A 19,873-nucleotide genomic window follows, 5' to 3' on the forward strand; every position below is an offset into this window, starting at 1 on the left:
GTTGTTGCTGTTTTTACAAAATTATTGTGTTTTGGTGTTCTATTGTATAAATAATTAAATAATGGATGAGTGCAAACTCCACAATAAAAAATATGCAATTGCTACCAAAGTAACGGATACGTGCATATTATCATGTCAATAAATAATCATCGATGATTTATTTTAATATTTATTAATGTTTAAAACTATGGTATTGTTTTTTGTACGGGGTGAGCCAAATTGGACGCTTTTAAAGGGAAACGCCCTTTTCTATAGGATATAGACGAAACCAAATATCGGTCTATGTAATTGTTTAAGTACAATTTTTTTAAAATTATCTTATATTTAAGGTTATCAACAGAAAAATTGATTTTTTATTTGGGACACACTGTATATTTTTAATCAACTGAAAAGAACTAAAAATTAAGTTTCCAAAAATATATAGCACATTTGATATTTTGTTATAGTCCCCTTCGAAATACAGAATTTTTAAAAGTTCGCCACTTTTAACTAGTAGGCTTTGGACCCCTTATTGATGATCTGCCCCTAATGGAACTCGAAAACATATTTTTCCAGCAAGACAAGGCACCACCTTAGAACGCTGAAGTTGACAGCAAATTTTTGCAGCCAATTTCAAGAAAAATTGAATAGTTAACCAAGGTACCAGCCGTTGGCCGTCGAGGCCGCCGGACTTAGTGCCTATAGATTTTTACCTTTGCGGAAGAATAAAGGCTTACAATAATATTTGTATTAAATACTTATTTCTTACCATAGACTCATTTTATATTAAGTCTATGCTTCTTACTTATTTCTTTTATACTTTTACTACTTTTAGACACAATACATAGTACATCCTGTTAATATTTTTTGTCTACATATAAATTTACACTTTGTCTAGGATTATTACACAAATAAATTTGTATTAAATCAAGTTATGAGCAAGTTTTCTGAATGAAAGCTGCTAAAGTTCTAATTGGTTACTTGTTACTTTACAGTTTTTGCGAGATGCTGTTAATAGTCCGTAAACTGATATTGAGCACAGCCGAAACACGCTGAAAGATCTATGTATTTTCAATAAAAGTCGCAAAACTTAGGCAACAATATCAGTTTTTATCTCTCTAACCCTATTTCAGAACAAAGGAGGCTAGCTGTTTAATAGTCATTCAGTGTTTTTATTGTTTTCTGTTTTCCTATTTTTATGTGTAAAGTTGCCTTTGGTTGTTGTACGTGTGGGATGACCTTAAGTGTGTCTGTCAAAAGGAGACGAAAGAAGATGGCGGAACAATAAAGTTATTAGTAATACGTCCGTTGTTTTAATACAAGTTTTTAATTGCAATAGTAATATTTTCAACAAAAGTAATACTATCAACAAAGAAAAAGTTCAATCTTCAACACTAGCCATGATCTCTTATCTGTTAAAAATAATAGAGCAGAGACGAGACAAGTTGCTGATTCCGACTATTTAGTAGTTTTGTTAGTAGCATTCATTGCTAGTATAGGGTTGCCAACTTTCAAAATAAAAAATAGACTACGAAAAAAGAGGCACAGGTGAAACATTTCTCGCTCAAATGTCTAGAATTTATCAAAAAGTTATGTCAATGGTATACCATTGATGGTATTTCTTGCTTTCTTAACAATATTTATACTCAAAACTTGTTAAAGTGGAGCAAACCATTTTCAACAAAACTTCTTTTTGAGCCAACATGAGCCAACAATAAATTATCATAAAATAGTAGTTAAACATGTTTATCGCTTCCACAAATATTTCTTTTAAATAAATATTTCTTCGACTTCTTTTCTGTACAAACAAGTGGGAGTAGCGAGACAGATTAACAATTTTTTAAAGCATTGTGCGATACACGAATAGCAATAAAATTGATAATGACAAATGCTAGATAAGAAACAATAATAAAATCGAAAATAACAATTTAGATTTCTCAAAAATTACCATAGGAATTATAGAGACACAAAAAAAAACTAATGCATATTAATAATTATATTTATTCCAGTGTTTGAATAAATAGTACAAATTTTGAGTAAAACTAGATTTTATTAAAAATACAGAACCTTTTACTACTTCCTCTATGTTCTTTCTTCTTTTACTTTTCTTAATAAAATACCTAGTAAAAATAATCCCTACGAACTAAACAATCAAAACACAAGAAATACAAACAGTCTTTCATCAATATTTAAATAGCCCTTCTATGAGAGTTCTCAGTGGAACTAGTACTAATTAATTATCTTTTTATTTTACTTTATAAAGTATATTCAGTAAAAGACAAACAAAACTAAAATGTGAGAAAGAGTTTTGTTTATGTTTATCTTATTGAGTAAAGGACACTTAAATGCGATATTATGAAATAAGTAAGGCCTATTGTTTTTATATGGAAATTCTTATGACTAATAATCATGTGGATGGCACTTCCTATATTGCTGGCTTTAACTCTGTTTCCTGCAACAAAAAATAAAATGTTATAAAAAAGATTTCATTTATAAAAAGAAGGTAATTCATAAATAATAAACTTTGATGAAGTTTATGACATCATATTAAGAAAAATGAATATGCAGTTGACTTAAATAAATGTTTATAAGATCCAAAGTTTCCAGTATCTTTAGTAGATCTGCAGACAATTAGAGTATGAAGTAGTAATAACATTAAAATTGAGAACACTCTAAATGTTGTGAAGAAGTTACTACTACTACTACTAGGGAGAGGGAGAGGGAGAGGGAGAAGCTGTCTAAGAATTCCATAACTTTATTAATCTTCGAAATGTTAAAAGGAGCGAAAATATTCTCTAGGTAACAGTATTAAAGAATCTAGACCTATGAAAGGCAACAGGTAAGCATTCAAAAAGAATGTGTCTCATTGACATTAAGTTATTGCATAAGGTGCATTTCAGAGGGGGTTCATTTCTGATAATATATATGATTTGGTAAGATATGAGTGTCGTGTGAGTGTTCTAACAACTTTACAGAAAGATCCGCGTTCAAGAGAATATATATTTTGATACAGATGAAGAAGTGGCATATGTGATATAAGTTTATTAGTTCCCTCGAGGATTTTCCCATTCATTTTGAAGTATACTGAAGAACACTTTTTTGTGGAAATTTCTGAAATCGACAACGGATGGAGGTCCTTCAATATTCTGTAAGAGCGTTCCCTCGTTAGCCAGTTTGTCTGCTCGGTCGTTACTAGCAATGTCAGAGTGTTCAGGAATCCACATAAAGTTAACATTGCAGTTTCTTTCAGTAAGTTTATATACTTGATCTTGAATGGTGCAGGTTAGACAGTTTTTGGGGTTTAAAGAAGCAATACTGTTGAGGGAACTAAGTGAATTAGATAGTCTTAATACTTCAATCGGTGGCATGCTCCGAATTTGGATAAGAGCCTGATAAATAGCTGTGAGTTCGGCTGTTAAAATGCCAGATAAATTAGGTAATCTGATTTTTTTATTAGCAACCGGGCTGTAAAAAGTACAGCCAACACCTTGGTCAGACTTCGAGCCATCTGCGTAAAAACAAATACAGTCACGATATTTAAATTTGTATTAGACTAGTTTTGTAAAGATATCTTGTAACGTTTTTAGTTCGTTACATGTCTTTGTATATGATATATGATGTCTGGCGTATCATTACCGGATTCCCTATCGTTCAGGCCGGATGATTTAATTGACGCACTTGGCGTAATTTTTACGTTCCCTAGTCGCCAACCCTGTTATCGTTTGACACAACCCTGTTATCGCTCTGAGGAGGCGCTGTCAACATCGCTTCTGTCAACTCTCTCCGTGCTTAACCTCACTTTGTTTTGCGGCTCTGTTGCATCCCGGCTTTTAGAAATGGTGATTATTTAAATCTTGCTGTATAATTTGAATCAGCTGCTATTTCAAAGCAACAGGTAAAGATGAAATATTATCCTTTTAGATTCGATATTATTACCGCATATTTTTAGGGTAGAGTTTTGGATGTCCCAACCTAACTTGTATTTGTATTTTGCTGGCACGTTGGCGTCCCTTTTCTTTTGTCCTCCAGAATGTCACATTGAAGAATGGACATGTTCTTTATTATTTAGTGAGCCCTCGGAAGTAATTCGAGGTAGGTTCATTTTGTTTGTTAGACCTTGTTTGATTTTAAACAAGAGTTTCATATTTTTAGGGTCCAAGGTACGGACTATTTACAAGGTACGGGCATTATCCAAGGTCCTAGTAGTATCCAAGGTACGGGTAGTGGTCCCCTGTACCGTTGTCTTATGGGCGGGCTGTGTCCAAGGTTATGGTTCAAGTTACGGACATTATCCAAGGTCCTAGTAGTGTTCCAAGGTACGGGTGGTGTCCCCATATTGCCACAGTATGGATATAGCGTAAGTCCCATGCTGCTTCGCTCCCATTGCTAAGCCTAGTCAGTATCTATGGCTGTATTGATTCATGGTGTCCTCATTCTGGCCCCTTTTGTTGTTTTGGCCAACAGGATCGCCGACAGACAGTACAGAGATATGAGCCCACCTCACGCTGCTACTCTTTGAAACAGGATTGCCTCAAGAACAGCTAAGTGTAGATTTAGTTCTAGTTTTTATGTTTTAGATTTTCTATATTTTCAGTCTTAAACAGTAACGTACATTTTAAATAATATTGTACAGACTATATTTAGTGGTTAGATTATTAAGAACATTTATGTCGATTTAATAGTTACAATGTGATTTAGATTTTAGGTTTCACTATATTACACTAACATCATATAAAATGTATCAAATTAATTAAAGTAATGCTACATTTCATATATTCTCTTAAACTTTACATGTCTTGTATTTTATCATAGTTGTTTTCATAGATATTTAGTACAATTCTTAACACCACTTTCGTTGACATATAACCACTATAATAATTATTAAAATTGTACAATGCTATTTACCATCACAGTTCATCATGAATAAATATAGTCATTAGTTTTAAGTAATATACAACTGTGTTTTCTTTCTCTGTACATGCCTGGCGCCCAATATCTACTTTTTTTTGATTATTGTTATTAATTAGTTTTCTTTCCAGTGAAATACCATATCCACGACTGCTCTCCTATGAAAAGCTGCCGTTCGCAGTGGTAGTTGTTTAAAAAACGCTACAATCTGATTGATCTGTGTTTCAGATTTTTTTAATTTACAAAGTTCCATATTAACCGCGAAATAGGATCCTTCCATGGAGGGGGCAGTGTGTCGGAAAAAGTGGATACAGGAATATTAGGAATATTTTGTTGGGAGGAAAATAGGTGGTATCTTATATTATGAAGTGTATAGCGAAAAATAGACAGTTCTAATCGTACGATGATTGTACGTTCCCATATTTTGACAAGTTGGAAGTTTTGTATTATCAAGATGAGCGATTTAAGTAATAATACCATTTTTTTAACCGATTTTATTGATTTGTATAGGCAGTCTGTGGAAAATTAAAAGTAAAGGTTAGACAAACAGACAGAAAAAACTAAAGCTTATGAAACATTGCTGGAATGTTATAAAATTGTTGGTACAAATGCTACTATTGATTCTGTAAAGAAAAAAAAATAAACCAGTTGCTTACAAAAAGTACTTTCCGAAAGGAACTTAAAAAAGTGCGAGAATCGAAGCGTTCATGTGAAGCTTTTTTATATTTTTCTTTGATATTAAGGTCTTAAGCATCTTTAAAAGGTCGTGAAAAAATGTGTTATCTATTCTGAGGGAGTTTATAAGTTACATCTGTTAAACAAGTTCTTAATTTTCGCACTAACTTCATATGATATATAATGTATCATGTTGTAACAACCCAAGATCTATAGAGTGAACCCAAGGAGTTTCTATAGAAGTTTATAGATCTTAGTAACAACCAATCTTTCACTCAGAAACTTTTGTTTGTGTGTGTGGTAAGAGCACAGTTTTCCTGCAGTTCTAAAACTGACAGTCCCAAAACTGAAGATCGCATCGTCCGACGTAACTGCATTGTGTGTGGCCTGACAAAGTTTAGATCTTCAGTTCAGATCTTACAGTCCTAGAACTGCCTACAAACTGTATGTGAATGGGCACCTTTAGAAACAGATCAGAGTTACTAAACGGCCCAAATACGACATTTGAAATTGTAACATGCGGTTCATAACGACAATTTGACTTGAAATGGCAAGTGTGTGGTACCAAAATATTAGTAAAAGAATGCTTTATTTGCACCTTCGTTCTATTTGAAAAAATTCAGATATGATTATAAATACGATTTGGGCGTCTTTTAACCGGCCAGAACAAGGCACTAAAAATGTTAGACCATCAAATCTATTTTTCCAAGGCTCCTTGATTAAAAATTAGTGTTTTTAGCACAGCCATGGCACTCGTAGATTGAAATTTAAAATATGATGTTTTTTTAATTTACATATGATATGTCATTCTATTCAGAGTGTCATTTTCTATAGAATAAAGAAAAAAATTCCGAGGGTGCCGTTTAAAAATCAAAAGTTGTAGTCATTTCCCGTGAAACAGGAAGTGACCGAAAAAAACTGAACACGTCAATCAATCCTAATTTATGTCATAAATTAACATACCAAATCTCGTTTTTTTCTATGAAAAAATGAAAAAATTATAGGGGTGGGCCACTTTTGAGACGCACCCGGTATACTCACTTAGAAGGTTTAGGCGCCGGTTTTTCTTTGGGTTCGCTGGGCTTATTGTCTTGCTCTGATTCAGGTTGTTCTGGATTTTTGTGTAAGTATTCGTCCACCTATAAGAAAAAATGGTAACATTGATTTAGTGTTTTTTCTTTTGCTTCTTCATTACTGTTTTAGAAATACAATATTAAAATACAGGGTGGTCCGAATTGTATTCCGGAAACTTCGGCAGCATATGGCAGCACATAAAAATATGTAAAACATTTCTTATAAACTCATGTCCTAAAATACTTCGTTTCGGAGATACAGGGTGTACAAGTTTTATTTTTATTTCGATTTTTTCCAACTAATTTCTGAGCTAATCCCGATATTTGGATGAAAATTGGTGTGTCGGTGTTTTTTGGCATGAGAAATTCGATTTTGATGTCAGTATGACTCCTACTTGTTGGGGGCGCCACCTACATATTATTTAGCTGTTTTGAAGAGTAATAACTTTTCATCCGTACCTGTATTACTATATTACTACCGAGTGAAAAAATATACATTTCCGTCATTTTCTTTGTATATAAAAAAGGTTTCGAGGTAAAAATCACTACGATTCATGGTTCTCAAGATATCTGAAAACGAAATAGTCAATACATCACCTGTCATAAATAACGAAAATTATAAAGGCTGGATAATTTTATTAGTCCGAAATAATAAATTTGAAATATTTTAGTTTGCCAAAGATTTAACAAAACTGTTTTATCGTATTTTTTTCCAGATCAGTCAAATAACTATCATACTTATTTTTTCTCAATAATGATATGTATTGACTATTTCCATTTCAAATATCTTGAAAGCAGTTGCTCGTATCGAATTTTACCAAGAGATATTTTTTACGTAAAAAATTACGGAAATGTATATTTTTTCACTCAGTAGTGTAATACAGGAACGGCCTTTAAGGAGTGATATTGACATCGAAATCAAATTTTTCATGTTAAAAAGCCCCAGATACTAATTTTCATCCAAATACCGAATTTAGTTCAGAAATTATTAGGAAAAAATCGAAATAAAAATAAACTACACCCTGTATCTCCAAAATGAAGCATTTTAGGATATAAGTTTGCACGAACTTTTTTTCTTACTTTTATCTAATATGCTGGCAAAGTGTCCGGAATACAGTGGACTACCTTGTATATCATTACTGTAATACATTAAGGAAAATTAAATGTAGTAAGTAATCTTTCGATAATTACTGTTAGGTTTTATGTCGGCTTTTAGAAAATAAAGATAATGTCTAAAAATGGACCTTGCCAGAATTATCATCAATTGTCATTCCTCAGCCGTCTTTGACGTCGTTTTTTTTTTCGAGCATAGGATACATATTTAACAAAGCAAAAACATTCTAGAAAGAAACTAGATACTTTGTAATATAATTAAAAAGAATTTGATTTTACAGAAAACAAACAACTAATTTATACCTTGTGTCTCACATTCTCTACAACAGGTTCGATTAGGCCTTTGGCTGTATTGACGGCTGGTTCTGCGATGTGTTTGGCTGTTTCCACTGCAGGACTGACATGGCTGCTGACGTAGTCTTTGGTGGTGTTGTAGATCTGCAGAATGAGCTGTTTAGGAAGCAGTTGTTTAGGATGATGATGGTGATAGTAAAAGCGAAAATGTGTAAATTTGAAGATGAAGAACGGACAGATACCACAATGACAATATATGTATAGGAAAATCAATGAAAGTTGGCGTGCGCTTTATCAAAATGATTCTTTTACAAATGTTCGTCGCAATGTCATGACTGATTTTTTACTTTTGAGTGTCAAATAAAATTTGTAATTTTGTCACCGATTTTTTACTTTGATTTCAGATACAGTACAAATACAAATATTTTTAGATTATTACTTTATTACTACAAACCCAGAGTTCCCAACTCGCAAAGGAGTACGCGATATTCCCAAAGCTGTTTACAGCAACATTAGAAGAACTCTTCAGTCAACTGGACTTTCTTGACTGACCACCCTTTCCGTAGCATTGACTAAATAAATTTTGTGCTTCTTTAACATTTTAAAACAACCAAAATATGACATTAATTAAAATTCTATGAATAATAATCTGTCAAAGAATAAAAACTAAATTATATTACCATACAAACGCGTTTACATTTTTGGGACTTAAAATATTTTCATATTTTTCTTAATTTTCTCCAAAACGGTATGGAAATTTGAAAAAGAATAACCATTTTATAACAAGCAAAGCAAAAATTATGAAGAATGCACTTATCTCAAAATGTCAATAATAAAAAAGGTTTTTCTCTTATAAAGACAATCCGGGGATATACTGTATATTGAACCTTTATCTCCTGCTTTTAAGACAAATAAAATCCAAAAGAAGCAACAATGCAATGATAGCAAGCATTTCTTCTGCACTGTCTAAGTACGTTTTACTAATAATTCAAATTGCTTGTGAGTCCATATTGCCATGGTTTTTCTCCTGCTTTTGACACAACGAAAATAGAAGAGAAGCAGCAATGCAATGACGGCAAGCATTTCTATATGCATAATCATACAAACCTCTTTAGGTGGCAATTTTACAGCAGGAACTTTGTTTTCAACGTAGTCCAATCCAGAACATAATACACCGTCCACTTTCTTTATAGGGCCTTCCAATTTTTCGATGACAGGTGTGGCGTAAGGCTTGCCCACTTCGACAGCCTTGTGGACGGTGTCTTCAGCGGTTTGCAGGGTCCAGTTCGTGACACTGTTGAAGTCCTAAATTTACAAAACCATTAGTAAGTTCATATTTGAAACAGCTATAGTTATTGGATGTTTTTTGACTATAAAAAAATTGTCTATGTGCGCATATTTGAAGTGAAACTTCTTACTAACAGCTATTAAATTGGAGGACTTGAAGGATATATTTTTTTTATGAATGCTTTTTATAAAATTAGAATTAATATAAAACCGTATACTATTCTAGCTTTACGTTTCTTTTAAGTTTTATTAAAAAACGATAATTCTATTACCCGGCCGGATAGCTGTGTCCATTAAATCAAAATACTAATAGTTCAGTCATTGTGGATTTTTGCTTGGAAAAAAGTCCGGTTTGGGGTCCCTAACTAAAATCCATAAAATGCACATTTCCAGACTTGCCGCCATCTTGCCAAGATGGCGCCCAAAATCGGTATTTTGTAAATATCTCGAAAACTATGCGTTTTTCGCGAAAATTTAAGAAAGAGAGCAAAATTAAAGATAATAAATTTTTTTATAAAAAAGGTTTTATGAAAATTTTCGCTAAAGTCAACCGTTTAGGTACAAAATCCCTGGAAATTTTACAATTTTGCGTAAAATATGATATATTATGTATAGTCGATTTTCCGAAATCAAATGTCGATTAGGGTTCACTAAAACTAGTTTTAGATTAGTTTCTTCAATTTTGTCATAAAACAGTGGCGTATCATTAATTCGCTCATTAATTTATGAATAATTAATTTTAATTATTGAAAATCTGTACTTGTTTCCACACCACCCAAGTGGTAAAGTACATGGCGCGTTTATTTTAACGTGGTCTCCCCGGAGGCCTACTCCACTAGATAAATTAAAAACTTTAACTTATCGGCACAAGACCGACGGATCTGGCTCAGTGATGTCAAAGTCGATCGTGTCTGCTATGCTGGGCTCATCAGGGTGGTCTCTCAATACGTCCAACCATCTTCAGCCGCCAGAGGGATATCTACAGGCAAGTCCAACTCCTCTTCATCAGATTCGTCGAGTGACACTTCAGTAACGCTGGCACAGGATTTCTCATTGCAGTATGCACAAATCGTTGAACATTTTAATCCTGTTTTTCTGCATCCGCAGGCTTTACCATAGTTGTTGGTTTTGCATTTACAGGATAAAGATGCCAATAGGGATTTTGGAGCTGGATCTTTCAACGTTGTGACTGGAGTAATGCCTGTTATTGTTTTCTTCCAACCCCATTCTTCGGCATCTTTGGTACAACCAGACCAATGCTGAACCTGGTGGTAAGTTCGCAATGGATGCTGTCCAGCACGACAATTAATTATTCATAAATGAATGGGCGAATTAATGATACGCCACTGTTTCATGACAAAATTGAAGAAACTAAACTAAAACTAGTTTTAGTGAACACTAATCGACATTTGATTTCGGAAAATCGACTATATTATGTATATCATACTTTACGCAAAATTGTAAAAATTCCAGGGATTTTGTGCCTAAACAGTTGACTTTAGCGAACATTTTCATATAACCCTTTTTATAGGAAATTATATTATTCTCTTTAATTTTGCTCTCTTCAAATTTTTGTGAAAAACGCATAGTTTTCGAGATATTTACAAAATACCGATTTTGAGCGCCATCTTGGCTAGATGGCGGCGCCGGCGGCATGTCTGGGAATGTGCATTTGATGGATTTTAGTCTTTGACTACTGCTACTAACCAACAATGGACGGATTCAGGAAACACACCGGTATCAACCGGTAAAGACCTACCGATAACATTTTATTGAACGATCGAGACAACAAAATATGTGACAGATGACAATTATGACAAACTGCGCCGACCGGTATGTACATAAACCGGACACAAAATACGGTAAGCTCTCAAGTGATCAGTGACCACTACCGGTGAGTTACCATTGGCATTCACTTTAATTTTGTACACTGGTGGACTAACCGGTGTGTGTACTGAATGCGCCTAATTTGTTTTGTGTAGTCTGTGGTAGTCTGTGTTCAGTCTGTGTAGCCTGTAGTCTGTGTTTTTTTTAATGTTTCGTTCATTATTCATGTTGGGGATTTATTTTTAAATTAATGTTAATCGTCAGGCAACCAGTATTTCTTTTGCTTAATCAAAATTATCACTCTAAATTTCATATAACCAAATTGTCACTCTAAATAGCTGTCTTTTTTAGACAGATGTCACTTGTCTTGTCATTATTCAATTCATTATTCGAATCATTCGAATTCTCAGAATGTTGTTAACAAAAGTTTCATCTTAAAATCAAATTTTAATCAATCACAATTGATTATCTCCATCATTTACCGGATTCATAATACCGAAATTACAGCTAAATTACAAACAATTCATTATTTATAGTGATTTACAGTAAGTTTGGTTTGGTCTTTTACTCTGTACTCTTAGGGTCGCTCTCAGGGGTGTGTGACCAAAGGAAATATATATTTCAGAAATATGTCTAAGGCTTAGCCAGATCCTGTCGTGTTAAGCCACACCCAAAATTCCAAACACACGTGCTTGGATTAAGGCTTGATTAGGGTTTGCAGAGCTTCAGCATTTGCTTTAAAACAGCAAGCAATTTGTTACAAAACTATATAAATTATATATCACTGTAATCACAAAACTTTAATCTATTTCCGTATTGTAACGGAATTTTAAATTACGATTTTATTTTCGAGAAAATTTAGTCCAAACATAAGGAATATTTTGTTGATGTTTGACCATCAAAATCTTAAAAATAAAGAAGTTGTCTCAAAATATGCTACAATACGGATATAGTATAATCCTTTATCTTTAATTTCCTTCTTCATTTATGTAAAAATACCCTGTGTAAACGTTAAATGCCGAACGCTTATTTTGCTACTTTTTCGGACTAGTGAAATGGGTTCTTAAATATAACGACTTAGGTAACTTAGGTTGTGTACCTTCACTTTTTCATAAATTCCATGAACAGTTTGGATGGTTTGTTCAACAGCTGGAAGCTTGGCAATCCTGTTGACAGATTCCATGCATGTTGGAGAAGCTGCCTCTGCTACGACAGGTGCGGGGGTTTCTTGATTGGATGCCATTTCTAAAAAAATAACAAACAATTAAAATTGTTATTAATTTCTAGATTTCTTTTCTGGAATGGTAAAAAAAGTTATACATTTTTATTACTGGCAAATAACTAAAATTTCAAGTCATTTTTGTGACTATTTCAACACACAAACGAGGCGCGAAACTATTAAAATGTACCTGTTTCAAGTAATGTTATAAAAAAAACATCTTTATCCATTAAAAACATCTTAATTATGGTTAACAATAGACATATTTTATCTATAAATAGGATATATAAATGAGATTGCACTTTGACCAATTCATTTAACCTTTAATTTTTTTAAAAATTCTCAAAAAATATTTGAAAAATATACTTTTTAAGATTAATAAAGATAAAATTCATATAAATCATTATAAAGATCAAGAGATATGATGTTATTTGTTCTCACAACATATTTTCATTCTTATCAACTATACAAGTTATACACTCACAGACTTTTTTTTTCTGGGGGACAAAGGTTTTTAACCTTTGATAATTATTGAATTATGTTTTGTAAGGTTCTGTATTTTGTCTCCTTTTCGTCACAGTTAGATTAAAACAGTTTTCAGTGCGCTTATCATGTCTGATGATTATTAAGATGAATTAATGTGAGAAATGACCTTTGTTAAACTTAAAATAAGGATATTCATTAAGCATATTATTTAACCTTAATGGATGCATAATGATGATTCATTACGTAAATAGTAAATACTACAAAAATAATTAACAGTTTTTATTATGTAATGTTTATTTATTTTCTTATTTCAAAAATGTAATTCGGTTATATTATTTACACAGAGTGAATCAAATAAGTGTAAATATTTTCGGGGTTGGTATTTCTGTATAAAAGAAACAGATTCTTTTTACCATTTTTCAAATAAATTTAAAATAACGGAGATATTTCACTAAGAAAATTAAAAAAAAATTCTTGCCTTGAATTTTGAAAACCATTGTTTTTTCTGGGTTTTAATTCCCCTAAATTTAATCTACGACGTATGTTGACATATTCTCAATATATTATTTTTTTTGACTAAGAATTATAATAATTTTTTTTTCAAAAAAATTAAGAATTTCCTTTTTTTTTGCAAAAAAGCACATACTAATCTGTTTCTGTGGTCGAAATATACTTATATACCACCGTTAAAATATTTGCACTTATTTTAAGTCTTACCCTGTATAAGCTAAGTATTTTAATGTTATTTTTGGTTCTCAGTTGTGTGCTTTCCTTATTTTAGTAACCCAATTTTATTTTGATAGATAACAAAGTAATATTTATTTTTTTAGAATAGAAAAAAAAACTGTTACTCTGAATCTCTCTACTTGATAAATATTCTTAATGACGGATATTTTAAGTAAGTATATTAGAAAGTGACCTTTTTAGGAGTTACTGAAAGTGAAAAAAATATAATGTTTTAATTGTCTTAGTTCTCATTTAAAAAAAGAGAATAAAAATAGAAAGTTACCACCGAAAATCTCTAAATTTATTTGAAAAACTATGTAACATATAAAATGTAAAATACACAATTGGCACAATATTAGGTCTTAATGACGTATAAACATCACGCCAGTGTGACTGTATACAAGGTGTCCCAATATACAGTGGACAGATAATTTGGTGTGGTTATTGGGAAGAAATCAAGAAAAAGAAAAAGTACGGGAAGAGTGAAAACTATCTCGACCCCTACATAGATGTTAGTAGAAGTATTTTCCAACTGCATAGATGACCGATTTTTTTCCGTAAAATTTTCCTTGGTCCTTCTTGTTTTTATAAATTTTTTGTTTATTATAAAAAAAAACTCCACCGAGCATACTTTTTGAGGAAAATAAATGTTTTTCGAAGCTGACTTACAAAAATGCTTCTTGTCTCATGAAGTTATGCAGGCGCATAAAGATTTTTTTGGAAGTCAAATATTAAAGCACTTAGCAAAACATAGGCACTACAAAATACACGGAATATTGGGACACCCTGTATAGTATAAACCGATAAAATGGAAAATCACTTTTAAAAAAACAGACCTTTAAAAATAATTCAAACAGTATTTAAATATTATATTTTCTTAAAGTTTTTTATTATTTTTTTGATAAATTATTTTCCTTCAAATTTCTACAATTTCATTTTTTTTTCACCAATAACTATGTTTGTTGTTGCAATACCTTCTAACTAACAACATAACAAAACAAAGATACATGTCTGAGAGATATGCTATATTATTAACTTGTTTTCATCATTTCAAATGCATTTTCTACAGACAGGACACTACAGTTGCCTACGTGCATACATACAATAGGTTGTTGAACTTTGTTCTTGAACTTTACAAACTCGATATATTATTTTAGAAAATCACTGTAAAAAATACTGCATCCTTAAGTATATTTAAAAAAATATATATAATAATATTTATAAACAAAATTTCCATTGCATTTATTTTGCAAAATTAAACGGCAAAAATATCATATATTTGTCGCTATATTTTTACTCCTACTGATAAAGCATCACGCCATTCTAAAAATATATTTTTAATTATTTTCAAAAGCATTCGATTATATAATGTTCGTTCCATGCAATAAATTAAAACTGAATTCAAGATGTTTTATAATTGTTAAGTCTAAATTTGTGAGATTATTTGGTCCACCCAATTTCTTCTTCTTCTTCCTGTGCCTTGTGCTTAGTCGCACGTTGGCGATTGTCTGTACTCTTCATACAATGTGTAGAGTGCCGTTTTCGGCTCTTCGAAATATGGTGGCTGCGTCGCTGATGTTACACCAATCCCGTATGTTTCTTAGCCAGGAATGTTGTTTTCTTCCTGGGCCTCGCCGTCCCTCTATTTTTCCTTGTAGAATCAGCTTAGGAATGTAATATTTGTCTCTCTAAGGATATGGCCGAGGTATGAGACTTTCCTTTCTTTAACTATGTTAAGCATTTCTCGTTCATAGCCTGCAGTTCTTAAAACTTCTTCGTTGGTGGCATGTGCGGTCCATGGCACACGTAAGAGTCTCCGGAGAGTCCACATTTCGAAAGCCTCGATGCGGTTCAGGGTTCTCGCCTTGAGTGACCAGGTTTCTGCGCCGTATAGTAAGATGGGCCATATGTAGCATTTCACTACCCGTAGTCTAAGTGTTAGCGGGAGACTGTGTGCTAATAGGAAGTTTTTAAGTTTAAAAAATGTCGACTTTGCATAATTCGTTCTAAGTTTAACTTTCTCATCGCAGTCCCATCGTTCATTGATCATGGCACCCAGATATGTAAATCGTGGAACTCGCTCTATAATATTTCCATCCACGGTCAATGCGGTGTTGATTGTAGGCTGGCGTCCTATTACCATAAGTTTGGTCTTGGCAGCGTTGATTTTAAGACCGAAACGATTTCCCATGTCCCCTATCTTATTTATTATTTGCTGGAGATCCTCTAAAGTTCGTGCTAGTATTGCCGTATCATCTGCATATCTTAATAAATTGAAATATCGTATGATCCAATGACGTTAAAGGACGTTTTATTATGTCTAGTCATATTTATACACTATACGCCCACAGCAATGTAGTGGAAAACCAAAAAGCGGACACACTCGCCAAAGAGTAAGCCAGGGGAGAGGCCGTGGCAGATTGTGACGATTGTGAAGTACCACTTGTGACGATCAACACTGAAGGAAGAGGCGTGGCAACACCGTGAGGACTGCGCTACAGTTCAAAGACTGTGGCCAGTGGTAGACAGCAAAAAGACAAAACTACTAGGGCACAAAACCTAGTATGTATAATTGTAGATGCCATCACTGGGAATTGCCCCACGGGAGCAAACCTCGTGAGATAGAACATTTCCAATGTCGACTACTGCAGAGAATGCGGGGAGGGAGGAAGAAGAAACCATAGAGCATCTGGTGCGCAACTGTCCGGCACTGGAATATTGACGCTTTAAAACTTTAGAGTAAGATTTTTTGGAAGGACTAGAAGAAGCAGCAGAAACCGATATCAGCGACATCGGGAACTTTGCAAAGAGCTGGAAGTGCTTTAACGCAAAGAAAGAATGAGAGGAAGGTTTAGTACAATAATAACAGGGGTATTGCAATGGACCCAAGGTTACCATAGAGTGAGAAATCAAACAGGATCCCAAACCCAGCAACCTAACGTAATGTTAGCCAATGACAAAGTTTGCTGATTATTCTGTAAACTTTGCCATTGGCTAAAGATATGATTGAAGTTCTTGACAGTGACAAAGCTAATATCGAGTTATTACAAATCTTGTTAAACAATAAAACTACAATATAAATATACATAATTCAACATTTTTATGGATCTTTTCTTTATATACAAAATATTTTAATGATTTATAGCTCTCGCTGTTTACTATCAAGAACATCTGAAATATATTTCTTGCCTAATTGAACACATTGTTTTCATTCGGTAATACATTGTATATAAGTATTCTATATATTCATATAATTTTTCATAGTGCAAAATTGAAAATGCAGGGTCAAAATAAAGACAATTTTGACAAACATGTTTATACCGATACAGTCTTTTTGTTTTTGAATTAAAACAATTAATTCCAACAACATATTTTCGATATCGTTAATTTTCAAAAGTACGAGGTCAAAAAATATTAGTTCAATACTATAACGTCACACACACACAATAACGTTAAATAATAATTAGACAAAGCAATTAGAAACACAGGATAGGCAACTTAGAGTCCTAAATAAATGCAAATATTTTTAGGGGCACTATATTTCGATCTCTACTACCAATATTTTGCTTTTTTCCAGATCACTACACTTCAGAAATGAACAGAAGGATTAAGTTAGCATAGAGTACTTATGGAAAAAACTCAATCATATTCAAATCTAGAAGAAAACATTTGACCACTGTGTACTAGCAGTCATGACCTATGCATGCGAAACCTGGACACTTAAAACGGACATCATAAGGAAACTGCAGGTCGCACAACGCTCAATGGAACGAAATTATGCCGGGAATAACCAAGAGAGACCCTAAAAGAATATAGTTGATACGACAAAAGATCCAGGTAATAGATGTTATCCACAGAGTCAAATCCCTCAAATGGCAATGGGGAGGACACCTGGCAAGAAGAACAGAGAACAGATGGACCACAAAAATTACAGCATGGTACTCACGAGGAATTAAGAGACCTAGGCGAAGACCGAACCCTGAGATGGGACCATGATATTAGGAAATTAGCAGGTATAACTTGGGTCAGCATAGCCAACAATAGACAACAGTGGACCCATCTAAAAAGAGAGTATGTGAGGGAGGCTACACCATAATTGGAAATTGTTGAATAAGTTGAAAATGATGATGATGATATTTCAACCCCAAAAATACGTGTATGTGTTTTTTGGCATTTTTTTTTGATTTTTTTTAATTTTAAGTTAAAAACATAATAACTTGATAATATAGTAACATAGGTAGGTAGTAAATTAAATTTTCAAGAAAGAAAACCCAGAGAAGATCCAGTGGTTCTCAAAATTTAACCAAAAAATAGTTTTTTTTCATTTTTATAACTTTCAAATTTTAAAATAATCCGGATACTTAAAATAATACTTAAAATTAAAAAATAATAATGGAAAATAATAAGAAAAAAAAATAATTTACAGTAAACCTAAGCAAATTATTATAGGCGTTGATTTACGCCGGATGGAAACAAAGGTCAAATATAGAAAATACTTTTTAAAGCAGTCCTGGGCGGCGAGGCACGAGTGGTCTCGCGCGCGGCCTATTCGTAAATTTAATTTAAGATAACTAGAAAAGTATTAGCATTAGAAGATTGTACCAAGTTTTAAAAACTTTTTAAATATTTTTACTTTATTTCATACGCAGATACTATGTAAAAATTCCTTCAAATAAAAAAGTTTCTCGCTTACCGAAAATTATGATACAATAAAGTTAATGTTTGAAGTTTAATCCATTTTCCAAAAAAAAAATACTCTCACTATGGAATTTTAATTACCTCAGCTATCACCGCCTATGTGTTCTCCATCAATTAAAAAAAAGAGTTTGTGAATAAGTTGATTAGTTTAGGAGTTATCGCGTACGAAAGGTAAAAAAACATGGTTATACATTTTTGACAGATTTTTGACATTTTGCTGGATAAAAAATTTGTGACTCCCTCAAAAAGGTCGTAATTAGTCATTTCACATGCAGAAAGCCCTAACTGATAATCCTGTATAGATATCATGTAGTTATACCTCCAAAAAAAAATTTGACACATTTTGATATAGTTTTTACTCCACTATTTTTCAATATTGCTATGCAGTGTTCCTGAGAGGAAATTAAGAAAAAATCCCATATACATCGCAAATTTTGTTTGTAAAAATGTTCCATAGTAAATATGATTGGCGCCTGCTAGATTGTTTATGTTACATCTCTTGACGTCACAAACTGTCTACAGTGTACCGGTTTTAATATTAATAAAATTGTTCTAATATAATGAGTGTCAATTAGTTATTATGCTAAATTAGATATGGAAATATGCTGTATATCAGATTAATTACAGAATTATATTATACAAGGTGAATTTTAAATAAATGCAAAAAGATTTAGGGGGTTATATTAGGTACCTAATGGAAACGAGAAAATCTATTTTCTTATCAAGAAGTTTTTACAAATAAAGTGAAGTACCAAGTGAAGAAACTCTGAAACGTTTATAAACGATTGGGTATTTTTAAATCATATATAAGTTGTTAACAATTACACACAACAGCACTTATTCAAAACATTATTTGTAATTAATAATAAAAAACCGTTTTTTAAGAATTTACGGGCTTATAAAAAGGGTAACAGTAGTCTTACTGATTTGAACGTCCCAATGTATTTAGAATATTTCACTAATACTAATAAATCAAATAAATGGTAAACAAAAAAATGTAAAAATGAAGAATTCAGCACATGAAATACAAAAAAAAATAACAGAATGAAGGCTTGTTATTTTAAAGAACTTTAAAATTTAAAATTCCTACACCTTGTTTAGGATCATTTTAAGTTATTTAATTATGTTTTAATATATTATATTTTAACTCACCGATATGATCACAAATGAGTAGTACTTTTTAAAGTAAGGTTCACACAAATTAAATGTATATCCTGTATGGAATACTAACAGTTAAGTAGCCTGCGAGCGAATAATCACGTTGTCTGAGGACTAAATGCGTCGTACCAGTCGAACTTCTCTTAATTTAAACCGGCAATTGAAACTGAGGTACTGCCTGTTCCGTCCGACGTGTCAACGTACTCTGATAACACTAAACTTTTTTTTTAAATATCTTTGAATAATGATTGTACTTTTAGCATCTACAGGGTATTTCAAAAAACATGTGCCATTTCTCGTAGGGATATTTCTCACGTAAAAATAAGATTTATTTTTCACATCAACATAGGTCCGATTCTGCTTTGTTTCGTAGCTACAGGGTGTTAAAATCTTAATATTTTTCGATTTATTATAATTTTCTTCCAAGTAC

At 32.5% G+C, this 19,873-nt stretch overlaps 1 protein-coding gene across 5 annotated transcripts; it reads right to left on the minus strand.

The window, feature by feature from the left end:
• Positions 1 to 1,962: 1,962 nt before the first annotated feature.
• On the minus strand, positions 1,963 to 19,594 carry LOC115890456 (lipid storage droplets surface-binding protein 1-like). 5 transcript variants are annotated; one of them, XM_030910694.1, is made up of 6 exons: positions 19,438 to 19,594; positions 12,256 to 12,401; positions 9,150 to 9,347; positions 8,052 to 8,198; positions 6,604 to 6,701; positions 1,963 to 2,431 (listed from the first exon to the last, which is right to left on the minus strand). In XM_030910694.1, the coding sequence occupies exons 2-6, from the start codon at positions 12,397 to 12,399 to the stop codon at positions 2,419 to 2,421; spliced, it is 600 nt and encodes a 199-aa protein (XP_030766554.1). In that variant the 5' UTR covers positions 12,400 to 12,401; positions 19,438 to 19,594; the 3' UTR covers positions 1,963 to 2,418. The 5 variants fall into 5 exon arrangements, with proteins under 5 accessions (XP_030766554.1, XP_030766556.1, XP_030766552.1 ...); XM_030910696.1 differs by having other exon boundaries at positions 8,052 to 8,186; positions 19,438 to 19,593; XM_030910692.1 differs by lacking the exon at positions 19,438 to 19,594 and adding an exon at positions 12,566 to 12,629 and having other exon boundaries at positions 8,052 to 8,186.
• Positions 19,595 to 19,873: the final 279 nt, after the last annotated feature.

This window comes from Sitophilus oryzae, unplaced genomic scaffold, assembly GCF_002938485.1.
Source record: "Sitophilus oryzae breed Bouriz unplaced genomic scaffold, Soryzae_2.0 scaffold_866_pilon_pilon, whole genome shotgun sequence".
In the NCBI taxonomy this organism is placed as follows: Eukaryota; Metazoa; Arthropoda; class Insecta; order Coleoptera; family Curculionidae; genus Sitophilus; species Sitophilus oryzae.

What these genes read in the sequence shown, in the direction of transcription:
- LOC115890456 (XM_030910691.1), bottom strand. Translation starts at nt 12,614, where the DNA reads ATGTTTTTAATGGATAAAGATGTTTTTTTTATAACATTACTTGAAACA. An exon ending in TAAAATTGCCACCTAAAGAG is followed by an intron (nt 8,199 to 9,149) that starts GTTTGTATGATT and finishes CTTCCTAAACAG; the next exon opens with CTCATTCTGCAGATCTACAA. An exon ending in TAGAGAATGTGAGACACAAG is followed by an intron (nt 6,702 to 8,051) that starts GTATAAATTAGT and finishes TTTTTCTTATAG; the next exon opens with GTGGACGAATACTTACACAA.